The sequence below is a fragment of the Diabrotica virgifera genome, chromosome 6, assembly GCF_917563875.1.
Source record: "Diabrotica virgifera virgifera chromosome 6, PGI_DIABVI_V3a".
Lineage (NCBI taxonomy): Eukaryota > Metazoa > Arthropoda > Insecta > Coleoptera > Chrysomelidae > Diabrotica > Diabrotica virgifera.
Window position 1 is genome coordinate 226,258,281 of NC_065448.1, and position 18,283 is coordinate 226,276,563.

Genomic DNA, 18,283 nt, shown 5'->3' on the forward strand with positions numbered 1-18,283 from the left:
AAGTAATTTTTTTAACATGTTATAGCCTTATTCCTTAACAATATCGCTGTAATAATATTGTTGCTAAATAGGTAAATTTTCATTGTGTACCGGATGTACTAATCAAACTGGGTTTTTTTCTCATTTTTCACAACATCCTGTGGAATATTCTAGCCTTTATAAAATATTGAAATTAAAACCCAACTATAGCCACAGGTTTTCTTAACGTTTCTTTTTATTTATTCGCTTATGCTGGATAATAAAAAAGTTAGGGACTTTAACAACTAACCATGTTCTTTATCAATACAGGGTGTTTCTAAATAAGTGCGACAAACTTTAAGGGGTAATTCTGCATGAACAAATAATGACCGTTCGCTTGATAAACCGATGTCCGCAAATGCTTCGTTCTCGAGATACGGGATGTTGAATTTTTTCTTGCAAACTGATGATTTATTTGTTGCCTTAGAACCGGTTGGCATATGCAAATGAAATTTGGTAGGCTTTAAGAGGTAGTTATTCGCATTTTTTGACATACAATTAAAAATTTTATATTCACCATTGGCGTGCATACGGGTCATATTACCCGCATGCACGCCAATAGTGAATATAAAATTTTTAATTGTATGTCAAAAAATTCGCAATAACTACCTCTTAAAATCTACCAAATTTCATTTGCATATCTCAACTGGTTCTAGAGCAATAAATAAATCGTCAGTTTGTAAGAACAAATTCAACATCCCGTATCTCGAAAACGAAGCATTTGCGGACATACGTTTATCAAGCAAACTGTCATTATTTTTCATTCAGAATTACCCCTTAAAGTTTGTCGCACTTATTTAGAAACACCCTGTATTGATAAGGAACATGGCTAGTTGTTAAAGTCCCTAACTTTTTTATTATCCAACATAAGCAAATAAATAAAAAAACAGAAGGTTAAGAAAACCTGGGGCTATAGTTGGGTTTTAATTTCAATATTTTATAAAGGCTAGAATATTCCACAGGGTGTTGTGAAAATTGAGAAAAAAAAACCCAGATTGATTGATACACCCGGTATACAATTAAAATTTAACTGTTTGGCAACAATATTATTACAGCGATATTGTTAAAGAATAAGGCTATACCATATTAAAAAAATACTTAAATTGGACAACAGGTTTAGGAGATACGAGACATCAAAAATTACCCATTTTTTGGGGTGCCCGTTTTTCGTGCTGGTGAGTGTAGCTTAAATAATGATATTGATTGTTTTTAAATTTTAATTTTTTAATTTATATTTAAACAAAAAACAATATCATTTAAGCTATATTTAATGACAATTCAAAATTTAACTAGAGAAATGAACACCGTCTACAGACGGTCATAACGGTTAGAGGGATAAGAAGAACACGAAATTATCCACTAGGAGCTGTATCATTCCAACTGGATCTGCCTCATAACAAGTTCACTATTAAGGCTGTATGACACTATACATTTTCTTGTATCATTTCTAATATCGTTTCTGATATGTCAAAAAATGCATAGTGTCATACACAGATACAAGAAACGATACAAGAATTTGAGTCAGACACAGATTCTTGTACAAGAACTGCGCCAATTTCTGCGCAAAGAGCAAAATCATAAAACCTGCTGGTAAAACATCTAAAATGTCATAATTACTTACTCATAATGGCGGCTTAAATGAAAGTGGGATCATGTATTGATGAATTTATTTGTGATTTTGTAGGTATTATTTATAAATCTTTTATTGATACTTAATATACCGTTTGGTATGGACTACTGTACTACTAATAAACATATATTTAGCTCCTAGTAAAGTTCAAACTATAAATTTAGGTTTCATGGTGCATAATTTTTTAATAGACGAAAATACAATAGTTCCTAATTTGGATCAAACTGAAGATAATTCTAATGCAAATATTTTAGCACAAATATCAAAACAAAATAAAAACACAAATAATAATCAACCTCAAACAATCAACGTAAAATTCTAGTTAACATTAAAATGTTAATTAAAAGTTTATAAAATCTTTAAAATCAGCTGTAGCTGTAGATGCATTACAACCATAACGTGACACAGGGTAACAAACAAAATTTCGACCAATCACGTGCCGAATTTCATACAATTTTCGATACAAGAACTTGCATAGTGTCATACAGGGCACAAATGTACGTACAAGAAATGATACAAGAAAATGTATACAAGAAACGATATCAGAAACGATATTAGAAATGATACAAGAAAATGCATAGTGTCATACAGCCTTTAGAGAAGTAAACAAATAATTATGGAAGAAAATACCATAAAAAAGCTCATGGTTTCGATTTGCTATCTGGTAAAATTCTACAAAAACTGTCTGAAAAGTGCTACAGACTTATTACTTACAGATTTAACTCTATATTACCACTAAATTCTCTAGACTAGATTTTTTAGCATCTGGAAAGTTGACCAAATAATCATTATGATATCCAAGCCAGGGAAGAAAATATAAGAGTTGTCTTTTTTCAGACTAATAAGTCTACAGCCAATTCTTTCCAAGGATATTAAGAAACTATATGTTAAAAGACTAAAACCTATAATAGATGAAAAGAAGATAATTCCAGATCACCAATTCGGATTTTGCAATAAATACGGGACAATAAAACAAGTTCATAGATTGGTAAATCAAATCAATAAGGGCCTGAACAGTAAAAGGTATTGTAAAGCAGCTTTCCTCGATATAATTCAGACTTTCGACAAGGTGTGGCATGAATGATTCCAAGTTCAACTAAAGAAGCCACTGCGCCATTCCGCCTTTCAACTTCTAAAATCATATCTGATAGATCTCTCTCTTCAATCTTGATCCCCGGAGGAAGTGTGATGTCGTGTATTGTCCGTCTCCAAAAATCTCTGTCTCTGGCCATTTCTTTTATCTTATGCGTAAGTCTTTTGCATATTCCTGTAATTTTATCGATTCATCTTGTTGGGGATCTTCCTCGTGATCTTCGGCCTTCCAGCTTTCCTTGTATAATGAGCATTTCTTTGTAAAGCTGGGTCTAAATGAACATTCTTATAAGACCATGCAGAAAGCTGTACTACTCTCGACGCGACGGCCAGATGTGTACGAACATTTTTGGGAGATACTCCAGAAGACCAAGTCACCTAGGGCTCGATAACACAGAAAGATTCCCACCAGAGCTCAATCCTTTTGATACCGTAGGTATCTGGGTTGAGTCAATTTTCCCCCTAGAGGGAGTGTGAACCGTATAGCTAAATATGAATTATAATAATATTACTGTACTCACAAATCAAACTTCTTCTTCTTTTGGCATCATAACCCTGGATGGGTCTTTACCTGTCTGGCTATGTCCTTCCATTCAGATCTCTCTTGGGCCTTCTCCTCCATTGTCTTATATTCATCGTTTTCAGGTACGGGTCTTCAGGTCTTCCACGTCATCCAACCATCTCAGCCTGGGCCTTCCTTTTTTTCGCCTCCCTACCGGCGTCCACTGTAACATCTTCTTTGTCGTTTTCATGTCTTCTTGTCGCTGAACATGTCCCAGCCATGACAGTCTTTGACTTTTCACAAATCTTACAATGTCATACCCTTCATTCAGTTCATTAACCTCGTCGTTTCTCCTGATTCTCCATGTATTGTCTTCCTCTTGCGCCGGGCTGTATATTTTTCTTAGTATCTTTCTCTCGAATGTCCTGAGTTGGGCTTCATCCTTTTTCGTCATTACCCAGGTTTCACAACCATAGGTTACTACGGGTCTAATCAAAGTTCTGTAGATAGTTATTTTGGTTCTCTTGTCGAATAATTTCGCTGTCATCAATTTTTTTTTAGCATAGTATGTACGATTTCCACTGGAAATACGTGCATTAATTTCACTATTTACGGAATTCTTCTGATTGATTTCTGTGCCCAGATATGTGAAGGCATCCACACGTTCAATAGTATAGTTGTCTATTGTTATATTATTTTCATTCTCAGATGTTCTTTTGATGGTCATGTACTAATTTTTCTTTCGTTTATTTTAAGCCCTCTTTTTTGTGCTTCAGGATCAATTTCCTTGAACGTTTCCTTTAGTCGTGTCTTCTTTTTCTCTTCTTCTACGGCACTACAGCCCAAATTGAGCTTTGGCCTCCTTTATTTTTTGCCTCCACCCTTGCCTGTCTGTGGCTGCTCTTCTCCATACACGGACTCCTAAAAGGGCTTGTGCGTCGCTGTTTACTGTGTCTTCCCAGCGCTTTCGTGGCTTCCCAACCGGTCTCTTTCCTTGCATTCTAGCATTCAGTGCTCGTTTTGGTAGCCTATCCTCTCCCATTCTTATCACATGTCCGGCCCATTGCAATCTTTGTAATCTAATGAAGTCTGACAGGGGCGTTTCCTTATAAAGTTGATAAAGCTCGTTGTTGTATCGACTTCTGAAGATTCCGTTTTCCCTCACAGGTCCTAGTATTCTCCTAAGTACTTTCCTTTCGAATGTATCGAGTTTGTTTTTGGATGTTTCTTTCAGCACCCAGACTTCACTGCCATAGCATGTTATTGGTCGAATTAAGGTTTTATAGATTCTCATCTTTGTATTTCGGTGGACACTTTTTGACCGAAATATATGGGAGAGGGCAAAATAAGCTCTGTTTACCTGCGTTATTCTCTTCCTTATTTCTCCATCTTCTGATCCGTCGGCATATATTTCTACTCCCAGGTATGTAAACTTTTCAACCGTTTCAATGTCATCTTCATGTATAATGTTTTCTGGTACTATATTTCTTCTCGTCTGAGTCATTATTTTTGTTTTTTCTGTGTTAATTTCCAGACCTAGCATTTTTGTTTGTGTTTTTAACTCTGCATATGTTTCCTGTGCTCCTGTTGATGTTCTACTCATAATATTAATATCATCAGCATAAGCGGCCAGTTGAACCGTTCGGTTGGTCAGTAGATTTCCTCGTCCAGTTTGCATTTGCCTAACCGCATACTCCAGTGCCAGGTTAAACAATGTTGGGGCCAGCCCATCTCCCTGTTTTAGTCCCTGCGAAATGTTAAAAAAGTCTGTCCGGTGGTTTTGTATTCGTACATATGCCTGAGTTTCATCCATTGTGGCTTTAATGAGTCTTATTAACTTGTGTGGTATTGCCAATTCAGCCAATATATAGTATAGTTTGTTCCTTTTGACTGAGTCGTATGCCTGTTTGAAGTCTACAAACACGTTGTGAACATCAATATCGTGTTCCCATGCTTTGCTTAAGATCTGTTTTACTGTGAATATTTGATCCAGTGTCGATCTTCCCCGTCGGAAGCCCGTCTGATACTCTCCAATAATATTCTCTGCTAGTGGTTGGAGCCGCTGGTTTATAATATACGTGAGGACTTTATATGCTGTACATAGTAGAGAGATTCCACGGTAGTTTTTGCACTGGAGTTTGTCTCCTTTTTTATAGATCGGGCATACTATACTTTTCTTCCAGTCGTCGGGTATTTTCTCTTCTTGCCATACGTCTCTGATGAGCGCGTGGATGTGACTTGCTAGGTGGTCGCCACCTACCTTATATAGTTCTGCTGGTATTTCATCAACTCCCGGAGCTTTATTGTTTTTCTGGGCCTTAATGGCTTCGAAAACTTCCTCTATGGTTGGAGCTTCTACTCCATTCTCTTCTACGTAGATCACACCCATTTCATCTTCCATGTCTACTTGAGTTCCAAGTAGTGTCTGAAAATAATGCTTCCAGGTTTCTGTGACTTTCTGTTGGTCACTGATTATTTGCCCACTTTCATCTTTACATAGACTTGTTTGAGGTTTATACCCATTTTTTATCTTTTTTAGGTATTCGTAAGCCCCTCTAATTTCGTTGTTTTTGAAATGTTCTTCCATTTTTTCTATTTGTCCATTTTCATAGGCTCTCTTTTTATTTCTACATGTCTTGTCTGCTTTCCGTCTTGCGACTTCAAATAATGTTCGTCTTTCCCGTGTTCTTGTTATGTACATTTTGTGTGCTTCATTTCTTTCCTCGATTGCTTGTCTGCACTCGTCATCAAACCATGCTGCTCTTCTCTCCTTTTTCTTGTTTCCCAGGGTGGACGCTGCTGCTGTCAGTACTGCTGTTTTGATATTAGTCCATTTGCCCTCTATGGAGTGCAGTTCTAGCGTCCTTAACTCATTTGCGACTTCTTGTTCGAACTTCTCTTTACATTCCTGAATCTTCAGTTTTTCCAGGTCCAGTTTGTTTGTTCTTTGTTGTCTTTCGTGTCTTTTGCTGTTAACTCTGCATCTAAATTTGGTTTGTACTAAAAGATGGTCTGATCCACAGTATGCTCCTCGTCGTGTTCTCACATCGGAGATACTACTGGCTGCCCTTTTGTCTATCAGCACATGGTCAATTTGATTGGTTGTGGTTCCATCTGGTGAAATCCAAGTCATTTTGTGTATGCCTTTATGTGGGAAGCATGTGGAACTTATAACCATGTTTTTACTGGTGGTAATCGTCGTGTCTTGCTTCTACTAATAATAGCAACATCGTCTGCATATGCAGTAATTTGGGCCGGTTTGGTGTTTATATGGCCGGTCACATTGGTTTTTCTGATGACTGCTTCAAGAACTAGGTTAAACAGCATAGTTGAAAGTGCGTCTCCCTGTCTCACCCCCATGTTGATGTCAAACAGTGGAGACAGTTCTTCATCTAATCTAACTGCGGCCTTTGAACCCTGCAACGTCATTTTTATGAGGTTGATATATTTTTTGGTATACCTAGATTTCGGAGGTCTTCCAGCATTTTGTCTCTTTTTACACTATCACACACAGATCAAACAGTCAAGGGCGGATCCAGGGAGAAGGCCATGGGGGCCCCCTCCGAGAATTTAAAAAATAGAAGTTTTTAGTTTCAAACACATATATTATGTACAAAACAGGGGATAAATATGTCTTCTGGACTAGAATTGAACAAAACCAGTAACAGAAGCTTCAAGAATGACATATGATGTTTTGTAAATCAAAATGTTGATAATTTTACAAAGTACAAATTGTTAGAACGACCTTGGCAACCATCAAAATCGTATCAATTTCCATATTCTGTACACACAAAGAATAAAAACAAATGAAGCGTTACTTGGGTCATCAGCACTTAGTACAAAGGAGTTGGTTAGTACCTTTGTACATTCAAAAGGGATTGTTTTGCAAGTATTGCATTTTATTTTTCTAATAAAAAATATGGTCACAATAGAGGGATGACATTGACAGCCCAAAGCCTTGTCACAAAACCTTTAACATCTTTCGCCAAACTCATGGGCAAAGACGGAGCCATACAAACCCATGAAAAAATATTATACCATAAGGAGTGCTTTCAGGTGGGCCTGGATTTTCTATAAAGTGATCGTAATTGCAAAGTCAGTCATTAAACAGATAGACTCTCAGAGGTCTAAACAGACACAAGAAAATAGAGAAAGACTACGACCAATAATATTTCTCTAAGAGGCCATCGTGATGATGGCCTTCTGCTTCCGGACGAAGATGCTGATGCCGGATGTTAAGGTTTAAAATCGCATCAAGAGATAAGGCTTTTAAACAACACCTATCCACAGCATCTTCCCGAGTAACATACATTAGCAGCCTAGTCAAAATCAATTAATAACATGTTGTGGTGAAGAAATAATTGAACAAATAATGAATCAGGTTCAAAGTGCAAATTATTACTCTGTCCTATTTAACGAAACGGCCGACGTATCCCACGTGGAACAGCTTTCTCTAAATTTGAGATGCATAAACAATAACAACATTCGTGAAAACTTTGTTAAGCTCAAAATCAAGAAAGAGGGAAAGAACAAGGTCTGACAGGAGAAGCATTGGGAAAAGTAGTATTAAACTTGTTGAAAGAACTGCTCTTGGATCCGAAAAAATGTGTAGAAATTGGTACTGGCTTTAATAATATTTTAATAAGGATAAGTTTTGAATATCCTTATGGCACTCAAAAGTGTATGAAAAGTGCCTGAAAACTCACCATTGTAACAGTAATTTTTAAAAATTATCCCCAGACCCCTGATACCCCTCCCCAAAAAAGTTTATGGCCCCTCCCGAAAATCGGTCCTGGATCCGCCCTTGCAAACAGTGGCACATAATAGACACTAATTGATTTGAAGGTATATAACAACAATAATCTACGTACTAAAGTTACTGAAAAGATCACCAGATGAAGTACAGAGAAATTTGGATGATCTGGAAATTCAAATACGAAAACAATGGAGAATGAAAACTACCCAGACAATACTTATTATTTCGTCTACTACTGAAGTCATTCCGAAAAACGTTATCGAAAACATAAAAAAGGTGGAGCTAAATGAACATCTTTATAAGATCTTGCAGAAAGCTGTACTACTCTCGATGGCCAGATGTGTACAAGAATTTTTGAGAGATACTCCAGTATACCAAGTCACCTAGAATAGAATAGAAATATGCTTTATTGTCACTGAAAATTTTTACAATTTTATGGACAAAGCTTACATACAGTCAAAAGAAAAATAATATCAACAAGAAATAACAAATAACAACTACAATTCAATAAAATTAGATAAATCGTCAATATACAGTAAATAAGATATAAAACCAAAAACAAAAACAAATAATTGCAAAATTTATATACATTGCAAATTGAAAGTTGAACATACTTACAACTAAAATACAACATTAGGAATTGACAGTTTAAGCTACTGCGTATGAAATCCAATTTTCTTAGTTATTCATTAAGAAATTCTTCTATTGAATAATATGGTCGTTCAGATAGATAGGCTTTTGTCAGTTTACGGAATTTTGGGAAAGATGTTGCAGATTTAAGTTGTAAAGGCAGATGGTTGTAAAGTTTTTTTGCGAAATATAATATAGATTTCTTTACTAACTCAGTGCATGGGATCGGTAAATAAATATCAAAGATTGAATTTCTGGTGGAGTAAAGATGATTGGGCCTTGCTGGAAAGGCATGAAGGTGTTTACGAATTAAACAAACCGTTTCTAGAATATATAAAGATGGAAGTGTTAAAATTCCGTGATTCCTGAAGTAACTTCTGCAATGTGTAGATCTTCTGAGGCCAAACAGATACCTTATTGCTCTTTTTTGCAATTTAAAAATAACCTCAAATTGAGCAGCTGTACTAGAACCCCAAAAAGGAAGACCATATCGAAGGTGAGACTCGAATAATGAAAAATATGTTATTTTAGAAGATGCTAAATTGAGTTCCCTTGAGACAGATCTTATTGCAAAGCAAGCTGAGGCGAGTTTCTTACTTAACGAATCGATATGAAGGGACCATTTGAGGTTGCTGTCTAAAAAAATACCAAGAAATTTTACAGAATCAACGGTACTGATCTGACTGTTATTAAGAGGCAAAGGTTGAAGAGCTCCTTTATAGGATAATGCTACTGTTTTATCTACATTAAAAGAGAGTAAATTAGAGTCAGACCAGGTCTTTATCGTCAGTAGATCCGAAGTTATAGTTTCATGAAGAGATGCTATAGTTGAGTTGCTCCAAGTGATACTGGTATCATCAGCAAAAAGAAAAATTTTCCCATCGATTTTTAAATTAGTGATGTCATTTATAAAGATAAGGAACAGAAGAGGACCCGATACTGAACCTTGCGGTACTCCACATACAATGTTTTTGAGACTAGAGTCAGTATCATTTGCTCTAACTAGTTGTTTCCTATTATTCAAGTAGGATTGGAACCAATTCAAAGAAATACCTCTAATTCCATAGAAATTTAGTTTTTTAATCAAGATGTCGTGATTTACACAATCAAAAGCTTTGGTATAGTCACAGAAAACAGTGGCAGTATAAAAATTATTGTTTAGTGCTTGATAAACCTCATGTAGTACAGAAAACATGGCATCAGTGGTACATTTATTAGTTAAAAAGCCGAATTGATTTTGAGATAAAATATTGTTATCAACGATAAAAGACATAAGTCGAGTTTTAATGAGTCTCTCAATAATTTTGGAGAGTACCGGTAGTAAGGCAATAGGTCTATAGTTGCAGGCATTAGATTTTTCGCCACCCTTATGAAGAGGAATAATAATGGCTGTCTTTAGGCACTCTGGAAATTGACCTTTTTCGAAGGAATCATTAATTAGTGAGACGAGGATTTCCAACACATTTTCTGTGAGATTAGAGAAAATTTTTATAGATAGTCCATCAGTACTACAGGATGATTTGCTTTTGATACTATTGATTGTTTGGGTCAGTTCAGAGTTATCGACTGGTTTTAAAAAGAATGAATTCGAGACCTTTCTTGAATTAGGGAGATAGGAAATGGGATCTTTTTGCGGCAAAATAGTTGATGTTATATTTTTACTGACATTAACGAAGTAATCGTTTAGACTCTCAGGATTTGGAAGGGAAAATGATTGAGCTGTGTGAGTTTTATTTCGAAGATCGTTTATTATAGACCAGGTTTCTTTTGCAACACTTTTAGAGCTTCCCAGACGATTTTGATAATAGGCTTTTTTAGCTGATTTGACAAGTTTTAGATATGTTGTCCTGTACTTCGTGATATATTCAGTGACAGAAACATTGGTAGTAAATTTCTTGATGTATAGAAGTGAACGCATATTCTTGGCTGATATGCGGATACCTTTCGTAACCCAAGGTTTTCGATGTTTTGGCTTAATAGGAATTAAAGGAAAAGCTTTATTGAAGATGCGGATAAGCTTATCTAGAAAAACACTGAAATTATAGTCCACGTCCATAGAAGGAAACTGCCACTCAGAAGTTAAGCATAAATTTTGGAATTTACGAAAATTCTGGGCGGAAAAAATCCTACCTAAACGTCTGGGTTCTGAGGAGGGTTTGCTGAAGATGTTAAACTTCGTATACACTGCTTCATGATCAGATAGTCCCGCATTAATAACTGTAGAGCAGACATCAAAGGTGAGAAATCTGAGACAATATAATCAATTATGGTAGATGTAGTTTTTGTAATCCTTGTAGGAGAATTAACGTGCATTGAGAGACCATACGATTCAAATATGTTGACCAGGGATACTTGGGTAGCACAAGCAGCAGCATAATTAATGTTAAAGTCACCGCATAGAATTTTTCTGCTTTTATGAGGCAGGTCATCTAACAAATTTAGCAGGTTCTGAAAAAATAGTTCCACGGCAGAGTCAGGTGATCTATAAATGCAAATAATGTAAAGATTAAGATTTTTATTATAAACTAAGGAAAACTCAAAGACGGATTCACTTAACAAAAAGTCGTATTTTGTTACCGGAGAAAAATCATTATATCTAGAGAGAATTAGGGTGCCTCCATGAGCCGAAGTTCTGCGATCATACCTGGCAATTGTGGTATATTTTTCTACAAAAAAAGGCTCGTTGACTTCAAGCCAGTGCTTTGTAACCGCAACTATCGGGGGAAATCCTAATTCCTCCAGAAACAAAAATAATTCATCAGTTTTATTTCTTATAGAACGAATATTAATCAGAACCATGCCAAAGTTGTCATCACTAAAATAATTTGAGGTTTCTAGTCGCTCAGAACACGTCGTGATGTTTAAAAATTTCGCTTTGGAGAGCTAGGGCTCGATAACACGGAAAAAGTCCCACCAGAGCTCAATCCTTTTAATACCTTAGGTATCTGAGATTAGTCAATTTTCCTCTTAGAGAGAGTGTGGGCCGTATGGCTAAATCTGGATAATAATTATTTTTATCAACACCTTTATTGAATTGTATCAAATCAGTAAAGCTTCTCCGTTAAAACAATAAAAGACGAATAATCTTACCCCAATAGTTAAGCATCATATAGTAAAAATTGAATTTATTATTAATCGTGGCACGTTCTTTGTAAATTTTAATGATATCTTCATCCTCAGATTCATATATCTGTCTTTCTCGTTCCTGAATTTTCTTAATCAACTCCTGAGTACGTGGAGTATTCACAGCCTGGCCTCTCATGAGCCCCATGGTGTAACTAGGAATCAACACAGCTGATTTGATCAATCTAAACACGTCTAAATTTGTCGTTACAATGAGATATATTTCTATATATTCAGTGGTGACGTAAAGAAATGCTACTAGAAAAATAAACCAAGAGTAGATGTTGTAGATTCTTCTGTAGAGCGGTTTCTGGTCAAAAACTAACGGCCACACACCGAAGAATATGGTGTTGTAAATAGTCATCTTCATGTGCTCAATTTTTGGCGCTGCCTGAAACAAAAGGTGAGTTGTGCAATCAATGTCATAGAAAAATTCAATGTTCGTCAAATACAACTAAACTGTTTAAAATATATTTATTTCGTTGAAATTGTAATAATAAAAGTATAACTTTTTACGTGCGTTCATACATTCTTTTTATCTACTCTATGTCATATTATGTATAAGTTTTTAGTTTGTGAAAACTGTCATTATAGACAGCAATGCGTGAAGTGTTTAAAGTGTGCGTGAAGTAACAATGTATTTTAAATGGGACTTACTTTTTCGGACTGTTTTTAACACACTTTCATATAATCAAATATCCTTCATTTTCGCGTTTTCATTTTTTTTGACATAATGAGCAATAAATTACGACAAAAGTTTTGACAGTTTTGTGGTTTGAAAGAATTTAGAATTTTTAAATGTCAAAGTTCTAAAAATTGTAGAATAGAAATAAATTCCAATGACGAAGAGTTACAGTTTTTTTATTTGTTCATCATAGATAAAATATTGTATGAAACTGTGCGTCAAGTACTTTTTGCGAACTTACGCGATGTATAGCACTCGCTCCGTTGTCGCTCGTGCTCTAAACATCGCGTGCGTTCGCAAAAAGCATACTTCACGAACTGTTTCATAAATAACTAATTTATTTATATTTCTGTCACCAAGAACTTCCTTGAGTTGAAAAAATAAGTTTTGAATTTGAAAAATTTAGTCGGTTCATTTTAGTTTAAATACTATAGTTATAGTTTAGTTAATTTTAATTTTAGTTTATATAAACACATATTAATTTCTTCTTTTTCTTCTTCTTCTTGTTCTTATTCATCTTCTTTTTCTTCTCCTTCTTCTTCTTTTAAATCTCTATATTATTATTTATATTAAACATTATTAACTTAATTTACATTAATTACTATAATTTAAATATTTCTTACGAAATCATATAAATTTCAATAACTTCTATAGGTAAAAAACTAATTTATTTATTAATTAAATAAATTTAAAAAAAGAATGTGTGTACTTTGTACGCACGTAAGAAGTTATACTTCTATTATATGATTTCAACGAAATCAATATACTTTAAACAGTTTCTCTACTACTTTCCAAAATTTTTTATTAAAACTATACCAAAAATTAAATAATAAAAGAATAAAACACACACAAACACATTGAAAAATGCCACAAATGATTTCTGAACAATAATTGTTGCCAACAATTTTAATTAAACACGTATTTCCTGAAAAAAATTATATAATATTATACTTACAATCATAAAATCTATAAAAAAAAAATAAAAAAATAACAACTTGCTTGGGGCTTGAACCCACTTCACGTCTATCGCGCCGTACGAAAGTCGAAGCGATTTCCCACTGCACCACATTCGCGTATACGTCATGTGGGAATATACACAAACTAAACGTTTACACCATAAACTTTTTGGCATTTTGTTTATTTATATGAATTTAATCAAATTATTAGTTTGATTTTTGTCGAATTAAAGTACAACAAAATATAGAGTAAGAAAACGATATAGTAGATGAAGATTTGTAGAAAGTTTGTTCGTAATCAGATTATGTAAATTAAAGCATTGCCTACTAATAGGTAACTACATTATTTTTTTTACATTTTCCAAATAGATAGGTATGAAGATAATTTTTTATTGGAATACAACTGAAACATTTAGAATTACGCACCTGCGGCTTCTCAAAACTATTTAAAAAGTCACTATAATTATAAATTTGATTTTATTTCTGTCCTCACAACAATAAAAACCAATATGTAGAATATTTTTGTTTACCGATAACCTCCATATTGAACAATTATTGACAGATCATTTCAACACCCAATCAGAGCCTGTATAACGACTAATACCATACTGTCGGTGTGCGCATGCGCGCAGATTAATAAAATTTCACCCTCAATGAAATCGCGCCTAAAGAAGTATAACTTCAATAATTTACTTTATTTATTAATTTATTTAATAAATAAATTTATTTATATTTCCGGGATTTTCCGACTTTACCGAGACGTGAAAATCGGTCAGTTCCTATTATTTCCTCGAGCTGCTCCAGATTAAAAAAAAATAATGCTATGCATGCTATAGAAGGTAAGATATTTCAAATAATTTTTCCAGCGCTCTTCAATTTGAAGTTCTATTGTAAAAAACGGAGCTTGAAAAGTTTTGCCATTTATCTTAACGTGGCGGCATTTTACGAGTACGATCACTTTAACGGGTTATAACTTTTTACACCTACTCTGTATATGTACTACACTCTCTTATACACCTACTCTCTATATATAGTAAGAGCCACGCTACTAGATACATGGGTAGGTACCTAATTGCTATGAAAATCCATGAGGAAAATAAAATTCCTGTAGCTGGCTGTATACCATACATCACAAAAATACGAGATCCTTTGTGAAAGGAATATTTAAAATTCCCTAAATAAGGGTTCAATTAAATCACAGAACGCTTTCGGATTAAAAAATCCATCATCAGTGTTACTAAAAGCCCTAAAATAAGTATAACGTACTTAGTTAAGAAATAATTATTTCAAAATTTGACTAGGGTTAAAATATGCAAGAGGCGAGGGAAATGACAACTACTATAAGTGAAGGGTCCAGGCCTGTAATAGCTTAATGTTCCTATGTGTCTAATAGAGTGGCGGTTACTGTATAAATTGGACTATAAAATCTAATTCTTCACTTGTAAAATGTTTTCAGTGTTAATTTTAATAAACAATGGAAATATGATTTAAAAAATGCTATCTTGGTTCCTATTGATCAAAGAAGATTGTTTATAAAAATATATCAAAGTTACTGTAACCAAATCAAATCTCCTAATCAAATCTTCTAAAAAAACTAAAAAAAGAATGTGTGTGTACTTTGTACGCACGTAAGAAGTTATACTTCTATTATATGATTATATGATTATAAACGAAATTAATATACTTTTTATTTATATTTTATTTAAATATTAAACTAATTTATACTTACTACTTCTCAAACATTTTTATTAAAACAGTGCCAAAAATTAAAATATGTAATAAAAGAATAAAACACACACAAACACATTAAAAATGCCACAAATGATTTCTGAACATTAATTGTCGGAAATTTTTTTAACTAAATACGTATTTTCTGAAAATAAAATTATATAATAAATATACTTACAATCATAAAATGTATAAAAAAAATAAAAAAATAAAAGTTTCTATTGGGATTCCAACCAACTTACCAGCGCGGCTGGTATTGGCGTTGTATTGGGGTTCACTCGCATTAAACGCTTCGCCACGGAGACAGTGTGTCATTATGTGCGAAGATCGACTAACTAAACGGATTAAACTTTTGACATTTTTGAATTATGTAAATAAAATTATTTTGATTTTGAATTGAAAAAATCCAACAAAGCATAGAGTAAGAAAACAATATATTAGGTGAATATTGATAGAAATTTTGATGGTAATCAAAGTATGTAAATAAAAGTACTACATACTATGTATTTTGGTAGGTTCAAAACATTTACAATTATTACGTACCTGTTGCTTTAAAAACTATTTAAAAATCACTACAATTATAAACTTTTTTGTTTCTGTCCTCACAATAATAAAACTAACATATTATACATTTGTTTACCTTCATATTGAACAATTATTTATTATTGACAGATCATTTCATCACCCAATCAGAGCCGATGCAATCACTTGCATCGTGCAAAGTGGCTATGTTCAAATATCATAACAAAATTTGATCAACTATTTTTAAAACACTTACCAGTGTAAGATTCTTTAGCTTTGAATAAGCGAGATCGTAGATCGTCCCGGTTGATTGTTGTTATCCACAGTCACCTCTACGCCTTCGAGCTAATAGGTTTTTTATCAGTAATTTTGCGGCACTCATACTAGTCACAGTTTGATGGGATTTCACATTGGCATGCAACAATCATCTCTTCTATGTTAATAAGTCCAAAAATATAATATGAAAACTATTTAAAAAGGCAGGATAACCATTAACTAACTTTTTGTTTGTTGTTTCTCTTCCTATAAATTTTAAAACGCAATAACCATACATAACCAAACCACAGTCCCACAGCTGTGCCACAGCTGCCATATTGGATAATTTTTGTCATGTCATTTGAACATCCAATCAGAACAAAGTTGTAATGCGACTGCGCCGGGATCAAAGGTTTTAATCCTATTAAAATTCACCCTCATATCGCTCGTAAAGAAGTATAACTTCAAAAATGTGCCCTCTTTCAAACGGATTTTTTAATAAAAATGTTGATAAAATGTTAATTTTTTTGTAATGTGACTTAAAATTAAACCTCAAAAAATCAATTGCAATGGTTGGGGCGGTTTACTGTAAAGAGGCCGAAATCATTAGACCGAAAGCAGTAGACCGAACTCATGAGACCGAAAGCACTTTACCGAAACCTCACTAGACCGAACAGTAGGAGACCGAAAAGCAGGAGCCCGAAAAACATTAGATACATAATACAGGGTAATCAAACAGGATTGTAATCTGAGCAAGGGTAACATTAACCTCCCTTCACCCGTAATCCAGGCTTAGGACTGGCAGCACAAATTACTGGCGAGTTTAGAGGTTGAAGTCAAAAATAAGAGTTTTTGCAATTATCTCAGTCAATTATTTTTGTATTTTAATTTATAAACTCATGTGGTATTATAATATCACCCTGTACAAAATATGTTTAAAACTCATTCAAAGTCATTAATCCATGTAGTATCTGTTCTTGTATCAATAACCGCAAGTAACATTGAATTGTCATGTTTTGTTATTATTTAAATGTGTATATAAACATTAACTCCGTGGAGAAAGATTATTGTACTCAGTTAGTAATTATTGTTGTAGTAGGTCGTTACTGTTAAATGTAAACATATTGTTATGGTTAGTCGTTGATGGAGGTGATTGTAAATATAATGTATTTGAACCAAACAATAGAGTTTTAATTAATTGGGACCAGAAGGCATAACATCACACTATTTAATACACTCACAAAGCAAAGAACTTTTTAAGATCCACAACTTTTATTTGAAACATTTGTCGCTAAAATATACAAAAAACATTTTATAGGCAAAAAATATTTTTTAAATTTTTTATGGTTGTTAAAAAAAAGCAAAGCAAAATAAGCTGCTCGTCTTCAAGAATTTGTCCTTAACTATCCCTCAGATACCATTTAAATCCCTGAGGGGCGAGTTTGGTTTAAAATTATCATTATTTTAATAATGAAAGTGTATAACTTTAAGAAAACTCTTTGAAAATTTCAGATCGATAGGAGTAAAATGAGATACAGCGTGTTAAATCTTTCTACCTTCGACTCGCTTTGCCGCTGTTTTGCGCCAGCACGCTTGGGCGTAGTTCAAGCTCAACAACTGTTCTCCTTCTCATTTGTAGTGGGGATGGCGGTTGTTGAACAAAAAACCGATTTTCGGTTATACCGGTTTTTTTTACTTACGGTTTAACCTGGCGGTTATAACCGGTCAAAAAAACCGGTTGTTCCAAAAACCCAAATACTCAATAGGTTATAATGTTACATTTAGGTATATTGCACTTCAAACCAATTCAACCTATAAAAATTTTCCCAGGCGCTTTCAAATTACCCTAAAAATGGGCGAAAGTACCCCAATCTCTGATTCGTTGCTCGTTGTAGACGGCGTCGGCGTATATTGCGTTGTCAATAATTGGGATATTCCCAAAAGTGATGATCCCACCGATCTACCGAAATGTCCCTTGGATCTATCGAGTTTAAAAAAATATCCAAATGACTTATATTTTATTTAAAAATAAATTCGATAAACCAATTCATTATTTACTTCTCTATTGCCATCAAAAAATTTCAGTAGATATTTTTTAATACGTTTGTATAATAGCTACCTTTTATTTCCTAAGAATTATTTATTGTTTAAAAGTTACATAATGGAGATTCCTAATCGTATTTCGGTGTTCACATTTCATACAAGAGTCTCAAGTACTCAAGTATAAACAATTTTTTAGATGATGGTTGGAATATCGATTTCAAGCAGTAATCACTTACTTTTTTATGTAAATATTATCATCTATCTAAATAACTATTCCCAAAATTGTTTCATATTTAAAAGCTGATGTGACACTTTCGTCCAGTTCTCTATTAGTAAATAAAAG

At 33.9% G+C, this 18,283-nt stretch overlaps 1 protein-coding gene across 1 annotated transcript in view; it reads right to left on the reverse strand.

Moving 5' to 3' along the window:
* The window catches only part of LOC126886310 (odorant receptor 46a-like), a 41,405-nt gene extending 29,290 nt beyond the window's left edge, over positions 1 to 12,115 (reverse strand). Inside the window, exon 1 of the mRNA XM_050653184.1 lies at positions 11,719 to 12,115. Coding sequence (XP_050509141.1) covers positions 11,719 to 12,115 — 397 coding nt within the window. The remainder of the gene's footprint in view (positions 1 to 11,718) is intronic.
* Positions 12,116 to 18,283: the final 6,168 nt, after the last annotated feature.